The following is a 12453-nucleotide window of genomic DNA, read 5'->3' on the forward strand; positions in this document are numbered from 1 at the left end:
CTATTTATATACCATGTACATCAGATTTGCTGCTGAAATGTTTGTTAAATTTACTCTCTCACTGCAAACAATATTATGTCATGAAATGAATTAGATTTTACTTAATTTTATACCATTAAAATTTACTTAGAAAAACTGTTTGCAAAAACTTGCAAAAATAAAATTTTATTAAGTCTTACTCATATATATATATATATGTATATATATATATATATATATATATATATATATATATATATATATATATATATATAATTTTATTTTTCCCAGTGTGAGTGCAGAGTTCATCCTTTTGGTAAAGCCTTATATATTTAACCCTTGCCATTTTTTTGTGGACCACATAGAGTGGCTTTAGTGTGTTCACTTATTTACGCAACAGTTAATGCAAAAAAAAAAATAAATAAATAAAACAAATATGACAATATTGGATTGTTTATTTTGGAGAATAGAGTTCACAAAATAATTATAATTAAAGACAGTTTTAAACTAGGTGTCAGAAACCAACACAGAAAAAAACAAGCAATTATTATAAGGACTTAAAAACAAAACACTTTAAAATCATAGTTCACTTTATTATTAAATGTTAGTTTACCATCCAAACCTGACAATATACCTTAGAGAACATTAAAACATGATGAGTAAAGGTAAGGCAAAATTTGTTCTTTTATTAAAACACTCTGATGATTACAGCTACACCCTAAAATAACAACAGATATCAGATATAAGTGTGACTATTGATTTATGGATTAGTATTGGCTGAATGGAATATATCACCCAGAACTCCTTCATTCTGCTATAACAACCCCATTGCATGAGGCATGTGTTATGAATCCATTTGTTTAGCTTTCATCTGGTTGTTTGGAGGGAGTGGTTTGCCCAAATGTTGTGCTGTAGTAATGCCATAGGGCTGAGAAGCAAATTGCTCTTTAACCTCTGGCCGAAGACGAAAGCCTCCTTGGAAACTAAGGTCAAAGAATTCGGTTGGAGCAAAGGACAGAGGCTTTTCAACCATCAGACCACTCAGCCTTTCCCGCCATGCATCTAACATGGCTGTTCTCACAGGTGGAGGAGAGAATGCAGGACACCAGAAGATCTGAGGAGTGAGGACCTGAAACCCGCAGAAATGCAGCACCCCATTCTGAAGATAAAAACACACATAATCTGTTTGTAATCTACCTGATATAAGATGCATCAGTAAATTACAAAATTCATTTTCTTAAAGGAATAGTTCACCCAAAAATGAAAATTCTAACATTATTGAAGTTATTGAACAATAATGTCATTCCAAACCCACATGCTTTAATTTTTTAACTTTATGCAGCTCTTTTCCAAACAACAACAGTTCATAGTGACTACTTCTGTCAATGCATGCTGTTTGAGATTTAAGAGCTACAGCGGAGGGGAAGATTTTCAGTGAATGACATACATTTCAGTCTGTTCCTTACACAAAGCTGGGTGTTTCCTCAACTTTTAGCACTGTGGATTTCTAGAAAGTAAAGTCTTATTAAAACATAACTTTTTGTTATGACAATTCCCACCACAGTGTCATTTCCAGCACATCTCAATTTCAGTTTTGTGTTTAACAGAATTCTGTGGTGGAAATGACAGTGCTTTATGTTTTTTAAATAAAATGGCCGACTCCTTTGTCTTGCTAAGGCTCATTTCACAGCTAACATTTTATATAACATAAATGCACCCAATTAAATAATATTTACGTACCTTTTGCATAATTTGCTAAATTGCAGCTTAATTGAAAAAGATCCCCAATAAAAGTACTCTGCCCTCAAGTAATATTTACCTTGAATTTTATTTTTCTTCTTGTCTCATATTTCATCTCAAGTATGCTCTTCACTGACACTTTTGTTGACTTGGTTAACAAGTACAATAACTTAAAAAAAATTATACATATTTATAAGGAGCAAAATTGTTTTGGTTTGGTGGAAATTATACCACAACTGTGGGACAGTTGTAATTTATATATATATATATATATATATATATATATATATATATATATATATATATATATTTAATGAAATGGTTTATTTTTATTTCACTTTTGTTTAGATTATCATAGTTTTAAACATGCAATAATTTATATTTTTAATGGATTTTATACTACTAATATAACTAATATAAAACAATAAAATCTATACCAAAAAAAAAAAAAAAAAAAAGAAAGAAAAAAAGCCTTTTAAAAAAGTACCAAAAACAAATGCTGAAGTCCTGGTAAAAAGTTTCCAAGTCAGTTTTAATGTGATCTGTATGTAGTAAAAAAAACAAACAAATTTTTTATCTGTTTGTTTTAATAAAAATCAACCCCTGGGCCATGAAAGTGACAGAAGTTGAAGAAACTTGAAATATAAAACACTGCATTGAGTCGTATGGACTTCTATGATGGCTTTTTGTCCCTTTGTGGGATTGACAATTTTGGTCACAAAGAACTGCTGTTGTATGGAAAAAAAAACTGCATGAAGATTCCTCAAAAATTATTTTGTATTTCATAAAAAGAATTGCATACAGATCTGGAACAACAGAAGCGTGACTAAATGGTTATCATTATTGAATGAACTCTTCTTTTGAAATTTCTTAGAAGATTGCTCACCTGTAAGGGCCAGAGTGCAACATTGATGTCTCCATGGATGCCATCAGGCTGAAACATGGACTCTGTTGCCCCAGTGGTGAATGAAAGCATGGCCTTCTTTTCCTACAATGTCAATAGTTAATTACAATTAAAAATAAATCTATAAATCAACAAAATAGAATAATTAAGATCTAATCAAGAGACAAAAATATTATTTGATTTTAAAGTGATAGTTCACCCAAAATTGAAAATTCTCTCATCATTTATTCACTCTCATGCCATCCCAGATGTGTATGACTTTCTTCCTTCTGCAGAACACAAACGAAGAATATTTAGAAGAATGTTTCAGCTCTGTTTGTCCATACAATGCTAGTTAACAGGATCCAAAACTTTGAAGCTCAAAAAAGCACATAAAGGTAGCGTAAATGTAATTCATACGACTCCAGTGGTTAAATTCATGTCTTCAGAAATGATATGATAAGTGAGGGTAAGAAACAGATCAATATTTAAGTCCTTTTTTTTCTATAAATTCTCCTCCCTGCCCAGTATATGCACGAAGAATGTGAATCACCAAAAACAAAATAAGAGCTCTTAGGAGGGCTGTTTGAAAGTGGAGATTTATAGTAAAAAAGGACTTAAATATTGAACTGTTTTTCACCCACACCTATCATATCACTTCTAAAGACATGGATTTAACCACTGGAGTTGTATGGATAACTTTTATGCTGCTTTTTTAAGCTTCAAAGTTCTGGTCACCATTCACTTGCATTGTATGGACCAACAGAGCTGAAATATTCTTCTAAAAATCTTAATTCGTGTTCAGCAGAAGAAGGAAAGTCATACACATCTGGAATGACATGAGGGTGAGTAAATGATGAGAGAATTTTCAGTTTTGGGTGAACTATCCCTTTAAGGCTATTTGTTGTCTTATTCATTTAAAGATCCAGACCTGAAACATGCCGTTGTCATACATCCTCTGCATAGAGAAGGCGAATCCCTGAATTAAGACTCGGTCTATCCAGCCCTTCATGATGGCAGGTACACTAAACCAGTAGAGAGGGAACTGCAAATACATTCCACATCATACTTTCTTTCTGACGGCAAAGATAGAGGTGAAATGTACAATCTGATATGTGTCTGTTGGTGTCACTGGGGAGATATCTTACCTGAAAGATAACCAGATCTGCCTGCTTCACCTTCTGTTGTTCTTCTGTGATGTCGTCACTAAGGCGACTATCTTGCCATGCGACCAACATCTCCTCATTATACACAAAGTGCTCGGCGTTCTTTAGATCCCCTGATTAGTGACAGTAAAATGTATAGTTCTGTTTCAGTATGAGTTAATTTAAGCTATCCCAATATATGTATTTTTTGGAACTTTCCATACACAGTACGTATTTATTCCTGTATGTTATTAGCCTCCAAGACCCCGTGAAATCAGAATGAGAGTCCTCTTTGTATTTGCCCTAATTTTGTAATGCCAATAAAAGTTGTACAGTTTTAAGGTACTTAAAGAGTGAAATCTTTAGAGTTTTACCATTAAAAGAGTACATTCCTACCCTTAATGTCCTCTGCAGTAGCTGAGGCTTTGAAGTTCATAGCATAAAGGTCCGACACTAGGACTTTATAGCCTTGTCCTGTCAGAGCCTCAACAGCTGCATCTCGCGCAGCAGCGTTGAATGAGGCAGGACTCTGGTGGGCATAAACAATCAGCGCTGTCTTCTGTGCTGTGTACATATAAAGACACATAAGCAATAGAGAGATCATCAGTATGTCTTTAATAATGCATTTAGGTTGGCTTGCGCCACATAAGACAATTGTGGCCAGCAGCCATATCACCCTGTAGTTCAAGACTGGTTGGCCACTGAAGCTAAGCAGGGTTGAGCCTGGCCAGTACCTGGATGGGAGATCTCCAGGGGAAAACTGAGGTTGCTGCTGGAAGAGGTATTAGGGAGGCCAGCAGGGGGTGCTCACCTAAGCGGTCTGTGTGGGTCCTAATGCCCCAGTATAGTGATGGGTACACTATACTGTAAAAAGGCACTGTCCTTCGGATGAGACGTTAAACTGAGGTCCTGACTCTTTGTGGTCATTAAAAATCCTAGGGCACTTCTTGTAAAGAGTAGGGGTGTAACCCTGGTGTCCTGGCCAAATCCCCCCCCCCATTGGCCCTTCTCAGTCATCAGTCATGGCCTCCTAATAATCCCCATCTGTGAATTCGCTCTATAACTCTACTCTCTCCTCTCCACCATTAGCTGGTGTGTGGTGGGCATACTGGTGCAGTATGGCTGTTGTCGCATCATCCAGGTGGATGCTGCACATTAGTAGTGGTTGAGAAAAGTCCCCTGTTCACTGTGTTGAGTGTAGTGTCAGAAAAGTGCTATATAAATGTAACGTTCATTCATTCAATTACTCTCAACATAGTAATAAACAATAGGGCTGCATGATAATGACAAAAATCATGATTGTTGATTATTTCCCTTGATATTGTAATTGTGATTAATTTCCATTAATATAATGAATTATTAAAATATTGCAACCTGGTCTCAGAATCACGTTGCTATACCTACATTTTTGCAAAGTGATTTTTACATGGCTGGTTGTACATATCTCGGCAGTTTCCTGGTGAAATGTACACTAGAGGTGCTACATTAACAACGACTTATTCACTTTCCCACAAATCATGAGTAAACTGGAAGATTATCTGTTCATAAATATGCTTTTTGCTATGTTTCTCACACAATGCTGTCTTATAATGACTTCAATTTTTTTTTTAATATAGCGCATGCGCTGTTTTGTGCGGTAGCTCAAGTGTGTTGCACTTGTGATGCAAAGGACCGGGGTATGAGTCTTGAAGAGCACACAGGTTGAAACATGAACCGAAAGTGTCATAGAAGCACCACAAAATGACGTAGTTGCTTCAGCAGTTGTGGTTTTCATCTCACATTTGCTTTTATGACACTATCGGTTAGGTTTAGGGTGGGGAGGTAGGTTTTGTTAATTTAAAACTCGATAGAGCATTAACCTTAACAATCTCATCTGTTTGGAAGAACATTTAACTCACTTTTAGCACCACACAGTGGACATTTCACGTCGGAACTGCCACAATACGTGTAAGGAACCGCATAATGTCATTTTGCAAAAAATGGCACCACAGTTGTTAAATTTTCATGAGATCAGGCTGAAATCTCCTCATGCCAAAATGTGCAGTATACATCGGAGCATACTTCCTTTGTTACACTCTATCCCACAATGCATTTAACTTGACTTTCCAGAATGTGAAAATAACCACAAGCCACCATGGGTCTATTTCTTGACCCATTATTTGATTGAACTGCCAAATGTTAAGACAATAACATTTACAATGTTTTACATAAAATTCGATAAAAAGCACATACTACCATATTTTAAACAATAAGTGTGAATACTGTTTCAAAAAAAGGCATTTAATGTCCTTGTTGGCTTATTTAGCATAATTGGTGTAAGATCATGCTTGTTAACACACTCACTAGTCTAGTTTATCAGCTATACTTTATCAGCCACTCACATGAAAGCAATTCAATGCATAAAAGTAAGCAGACGTGGCCAAGAGTTTCGAATCAAACATCAGAATGGGGAAGAAATGAATTTGCAATGATTGTTGGTGTCAGACAGGGTGGTCTGAGTATTTTAGAAACGATTTCCTGGGATTTCCCACACAACAGTCTCTAGAGTTTACAGAAAATAGCAGATCTGTGGGCGGAAACACCTTGTTAATGAGAGAGGTTTTTTGAAGCGACAGTATTCTGTGCAGTACGCTCTGTGGTTTACTGCACATTTAGGCAATTAAGTAAGTAATACGGATATTTCATAAATGGAGAAAATTACCATACTTTGCACAATATTCATTCAGCAGAAATATTGAATATTAGTAGTACGCTATTCCGAACATGTCCTGTGTTGATGGTTCAATTCTAAATGACACATTGCTTTGTGGAAATTGCATTAATAGCCACAGAAGAATGCATATAAAAAAATAAACAGTGATTTTACAATGACTTGTAGTATCATGTGATTGCACACTATTTATAATCAGCTAAGCAGATGTATGTGCTTTATACAAAAGTGTATAATTACTCCTTTCTAGTCCAACTCTAACAGATTAACTCAATTGAATAAAAATAAAAGTATAGATTTCTCACCCATTTCCGTCTGTTTGGAGGTATCAGTTGTGCACCAGGCTGCAGGATATGTGAAACCAATGTGTTCTTTGCCTTTTCTAAGTGAGAAGCACTGTCATTCAAACTCAGGTTTCAGTCATTCAGGTATTGTCTAACCTGTGTGGGTGGTTGTGGGGGTGGTTTTAGAAGAAAGAATCATAATAATCAAATAGACCATAGAGATGTTAACCTCTATTAACCATAGAGATGCATAGTTATTTTCACTTACTTTTAATATATCCCTTTTTGCCTTAAAAAATACTCTTAATAGATATATTGGTTATTTAATCGGTTATCTTACCCTTGCGTGCATTAAAGGCGTGCCATCTAATCATTTGAATCACAGGAATGTGTTTGGTATGCAGAAACATTATGCTTATAGTGGCTGTGTTTATAAAGTTTTAGTATTTAATTTAATTATGTTTCATCTTTATTAATAGATTAAAGGAGTAAATGTATTAATCATGCATTTTGACTTTTATTTGATTAAAATAAGCACAAAAGCAAGAAACAGTAGTCAGTTTCATTGGGATTTTTAGTAACATGATCAAAGCACCACTGAAGCGGCTGAAGAATAAAACTGTGGATTTGTAAATGTTCTATGGTTGCAAATTGTTTTGCAAATTCAGTGTTGCAAATTCTTCCAATCACTATCCAACATGATAAAAATCAGAAGCTTGCTATTACCACTTAATAATGATTTACTAAATATGTATCCATGCAAAAAGGTGGGGTAACCTGTTCATGTAAAATTATTACATTAAATTATTTAAATGAATAAATAAATATGTTACACTTTCCTCAAGGAAACACAAATATAGAAAATGTTTTTTTGTTTGTTTTTGTGTGTGTATATTTATATAATTTTTGGATTTATTTGACAGGATAGTTGTAGAGATTTTTGTGGGATTCGAACTCTCAACTCCTATTGGATGAGGCACACAACAGAACGTCCCTCAAACATGACATCATCAGGAGTTGAAATACCTCTGAAATGCTTCCAGAATTTGTTTGCAGCGTGTGGACGCAGCTCATCGCTGCTCTCAGGTGCAACCTCGTGGCACAAGGAAGTAACGTCCAACTTGAAACTGTAGCCATACAATCTCCATCTCGCTGGACGAGTTGAGATTGCTCTGTGTTCAACCGAACACTCTAACGGATCTGAAGGAGACTGCCGAGCAATTCGCATCTTCATCCGTTTGCCTACAGAAGTGAAGAGATTAAAGATTTCTCTTCCATCTTCAATCAAGTCGACATTTCTGAGTTCTCTGCCAGCCCGCCGAGAATCAACAGCCGTACCGCCCGCCGACAGCGCGAGTAAACGGCCTCCCGTCATCACCCGAGCCTCAAGGAACCGGGTCAGAGTTAAAGGACGGAGGAAAACACATTCTACCTGTGTCCTCATGCGATTCAAGTAAGAGGTTTACGTCTGGGCAGAGATAGAATATTATAGTGTGTTATTCTTGTGTTTCAAGGTTTTTGCTTGTACAGTTTACGGACCGCCATGTCCGCTCATTATTAATGAGCGGACATGGTCAGGGTATTAATTATCACAAATTTGTTTTGCTGTATTGTGGTCCAACCAAATTGGACTGTTGTGCATTTTCGCCATCGCGGGTGAGACAGCAACTGAGTTCATCCATTAAAGAGTCAAATAACGCGGGACTTTTACGAGCCGCCCACCGCGTCTCTGAGTGATGAACACAGCTGCTTTCTCTCCCACTATCGCGAAATCGGCTTTAGGGCCATCACTTAATCATCTCCCTCTCTCTCTCTCTTACTAACCACACACCCACCCACACACACACACACATACACACACACACACACACACACACACACACACACACACACACACACACACACACACACACACCTTATGTGTTATAGGATTATTTTTATTTCCATATCTAATCACATCACTTTTTAGTTTGTAGTTGTATTGTTTATTGTTTAAGTTTATTGACTGCATTGTATTAATTATTAATTGATATTACTGCATAAATAAACTTTGTTTATATTACAATAAGAAGTGTTTTGGTTTGTTTTGCATACACCTGTGTCATGCTGACGGGATGTCAGTGCTCGGATTCAAACCTTCATTCATTGTTTTTTTCCCCGGAAAATCGATATTCTTCGGATGTCGATTTTCCTAAGAAAACAATCTAATACTGAGACTGTTTTACTATCTGGTTATTAGTCCCTGATTTCAGGGTGGTGCCTCGTCAATGTTAATCCTTATTTATATTCTGTTGATTTTTGATAATTATCTTTGATGGTTGTTGAATTTGAATGATCAATAAGCTAGTGTTAATTTTAATTAATGTTTCATCGATGTTAACAATTAACGATTATCTTTGATAATTGTTGATTTAAAGGATTTAAAAAAGCTAACATTGATTCTTATCAATGTTCTATTGATTTTAATAATTAATAATTATCTTTGATAATTGTTGATTTAAAGGATTAGAAAAGCTAACATTGATTCTCATCAATGTTCTATTGATTTTAATAATTAATAATTATCTTTGATAATTATTAATTATAGCTAATAACCAAACTTGCTCCTAAACATAGCACACTACATTTACTGGACCCCCATATGAGGTTTTAATGAGTTAGATTCAATTGATTAATTTAAATATTAATTAATAACTAAAGAAATAATTATTCATTATTTCTGATAGTAACACTGATCACTGCTTATCTTATCCATTTGTCATAACTTTTGTTTTAATGAACAGGAAAACCACAAAAGCGCAGGTTCATTACTGTCAAATCAAAAGACTTTGTCTAAATGGCAAAACAGTAAATGTTATGTATACTGTAAATATATGTGTCTAAAGTAAAGCTGAAATTGGCTTAAGAATAAAAAGGCTACTGTCATAATTACATAAATAAAGCAAATTTCAGCCAAGAAGAATAGCCAAACATCCTTCTCAAATGCTTTGCAAAGAATATATGAAAACGTTATTTTCAATCAGATATAAACAGGTGGGGTTAAATACTTGAATACAAAAAGTAAGGTTAACTTAAGGTTAAACTTCTGAATTAGTATATGGTATGTACAGTACAATATACAGTAATCATGTCATATAATCTCTATTAAGCGCTCTTTGAAGATCACCAGCAGATGGCAAACAAACTTTATATTTTGAAAAAGAGTCCTATTCCAGAGATTATGCACAACTACAATGACCTATCATTATACTGCTGTCATACTGTGCCATAAGATTACCATTTTTCACCTCATTAAAACTAATTTTAATGTCAGCTCAAGCCCATTTTCATACTTTTAATCAATAGCACTAAAGCAGTTGCTGATGTTATTGTTGTCATCATTATTATGGATATTTCACCAGGGACAAATACTTTCTATTTAAGATCTATTTACTTATTTATTTCTTTGTTCTATTTAAAATTAAACCATTTCTAAATATAAACAATAATATTCTAGGAGTAACATCTGTGGTAAATGCACCCTGATATCAGATTTCTTCAAGATAAATGTGAAATACTTGATCACCATGATCACATTTTAAAGTCCAGAGTATCTAAATATCACACTAAAATGAATCAACAACAACAACAACAACGAGGTGTCCAATAAATATTTGTTTATGTACCGTTGTACTTTTCTGTATTTTTTGGTTGGTGCTAATTGTGATACAAAACTCACAAAATTGAGAATAATTTTGCCAAAAATTTACAATACAATTAATATAAGCTCAAAAGTTTTTTTTTTTCAAAGTATAGAAACATTAATCAAAAGTTACTTTTAATGTTTTAGTTCAATTTCCATTTAATTTTTCTTTTATTTTGGATACATTTTCAATTTTGATATCAAGTATTAATACTTATTTATTTATTTATTTATTTTTGTGATTCTGCTGATATTGCAAGCTTTATTTAGGCCATCAATCTCATTTAAAAAATAAAATAATAAAAAAAATCATTTTAAAAACACTGCAATGCATTTTGTTAAACAAATGCAGATGCCACACTCAAGCGCACTGACACTAACAACAACACAAAATATTATGATAAAAAATACATGGCAAAATCACAGATAAGACGAAGAGAAACACTCAAAAGTAACTTAACACAATTGTTTTCAACTGCTTTTGCTATATGATTCACATCTTATACAGGATATCAAGTGGCAATCCAAAATAGTTTATTGAGCAAAAGTAAACAAAAATATCCTTACAATTAAATGTTGAAATTTCTTCTTCTTCTTATAATTATTTATTACATTTATTAGGCTTTGATTTGATTACATTTATTACTGTTCAAAATACATTATGGTCAGCACAAATCGTGTTTATCCCTGTTGCAAGTGAACTTTAAATGTTGTAAAGCATTTAATGTAGCCTGGTTTCTTTTCTCTGCATACAGAAGTTTTGTTCATGGTTTCCAAGGATGGAGGCATGTTGTGCAAACCTGTCCACATTGAGTTTTGTATAATTTGGCGTGCTTCTACCGAGTGACAGATGAATTTGTGTCAAAATACTATAGAGTTTAACTGGACGTCTACATCCTTTAACATCAGCAACAAAAGATGTGGGAAGTGTTATGGAAAGTGTCCCTTTTTAAAAGATGATATGGTTATTTGTATTTTGTTATTTGCATTTAGCATAATTTTCAGAACAGTCCTGGCTGCAACACATTTTTGGGTCACGAGCCGCGACGCACCAGTTGAGAACCACTGACTTAACTAACAGATGTTTTAACCAGTTGAAGACCTCCCAATGTTAATTATTTACATTTTTATCTTAATTGTTTGCAATAAATCTGTTTACATCTTGGTCTTCAATAATTTAATTGATAATTCCTCCTAGTAGAAGACACTGTAATTAAAGGGATAGTTCACCCAAAAATGACCTCATGCCTTCTCAAACTCATATGACTTTCTTTCCTTCTTTCTTTCTTTCTGCGGAACACAAATAAATATTTTTTGGTGGATGTATAAGATTTTTTGCCTGTACAGTGTAAGTCCATGGGGTCCATAACAAGCTCCAAACAGGACATAAAGTCAGCATAAAAGTAATCCAAACAACTCAAGTGGTTTAATCCATGTCTTCTGAAGTGATTTGATCGCTTTGGGTGGGAAACAGACCAAAATTAAAGTCCTTATTCCCTAAATCTTGACATCCGCATTTTTGTTGCCGCCTTCGAAAGAAAAGCTTGTTTACACACTTCCATGTGCTTGACACATGGCAGTACACAAACCAGTCAAAGTGTTGCCAGGTTTGCATTTTTTACACCCAGTTGGACAATTTTGAAAATGCAGACGTGAGTTAAAATGAGTCGCTCTTAATATTTGCAATACTTTTAAACTTTGCAGAAGTCGCCAAGAGTTTGACAAAAACACTAGAAAATAAAAATGCAACATCATTTTGACTAAATACCTGCAATCATGTGCAACGTCAAAGCTTTAATGTCTTAAAGCCTGCACTATGTTCCAGTTCAGATGTCAAGACTATAAATCTTGACTTTTTAGGTCTGTGGCTAACCCAAAGTGGTCATATCACTTCAGACGACATGGATTAAACCACTCGAGTTGCATGGATTACTTTTATGTTGCCTTTTTCACTTTTTTGGAGCTTTGATTGTGTTCCGCAGAAGAAAGAAAGTCAAGCGAGATGGCATAAGGGTGATTAAATCATAAGA

General features: G+C 34.5%; 1 protein-coding gene across 2 annotated transcripts; it reads right to left on the reverse strand.

Annotated features, from left to right (window-relative positions):
- Positions 1-432: 432 nt before the first annotated feature.
- LOC127443063 (NAD(P)H dehydrogenase [quinone] 1-like) lies at positions 433-6881 on the reverse strand. 2 transcript variants are annotated; one of them, XM_051701563.1, is made up of 6 exons: positions 6763-6881; positions 4144-4311; positions 3751-3881; positions 3534-3647; positions 2606-2707; positions 433-1138 (listed from the first exon to the last, which is right to left on the reverse strand). In XM_051701563.1, the coding sequence occupies exons 1-6, from the start codon at positions 6764-6766 to the stop codon at positions 824-826; spliced, it is 834 nt and encodes a 277-aa protein (XP_051557523.1). In that variant the 5' UTR covers positions 6767-6881; the 3' UTR covers positions 433-823. The 2 variants fall into 2 exon arrangements, with proteins under 2 accessions (XP_051557523.1, XP_051557513.1); XM_051701553.1 differs by lacking the exon at positions 6763-6881 and having other exon boundaries at positions 4144-4333.
- Between the last annotated feature and the right edge of the window lie 5572 nt (positions 6882-12453).

The sequence above is a fragment of the Myxocyprinus asiaticus genome, chromosome 1 (genome assembly GCF_019703515.2).
Source record: "Myxocyprinus asiaticus isolate MX2 ecotype Aquarium Trade chromosome 1, UBuf_Myxa_2, whole genome shotgun sequence".
Classification (NCBI taxonomy): domain Eukaryota; kingdom Metazoa; phylum Chordata; class Actinopteri; order Cypriniformes; family Catostomidae; genus Myxocyprinus; species Myxocyprinus asiaticus.

What these genes read in the sequence shown, in the direction of transcription:
- LOC127443063 (XM_051701553.1), bottom strand. Translation starts at nt 4,333, where the DNA reads ATGTGTCTTTATATGTACACAGCACAGAAGACAGCGCTGATTGTTTAT. An exon ending in CAGATCTGGTTATCTTTCAG is followed by an intron (nt 3,648 to 3,750) that starts GTAAGATATCTC and finishes ATGTATTTGCAG; the next exon opens with TTCCCTCTCTACTGGTTTAG. An exon ending in TTGCACTCTGGCCCTTACAG is followed by an intron (nt 1,139 to 2,605) that starts GTGAGCAATCTT and finishes TTTTATCTTCAG; the next exon opens with AATGGGGTGCTGCATTTCTG.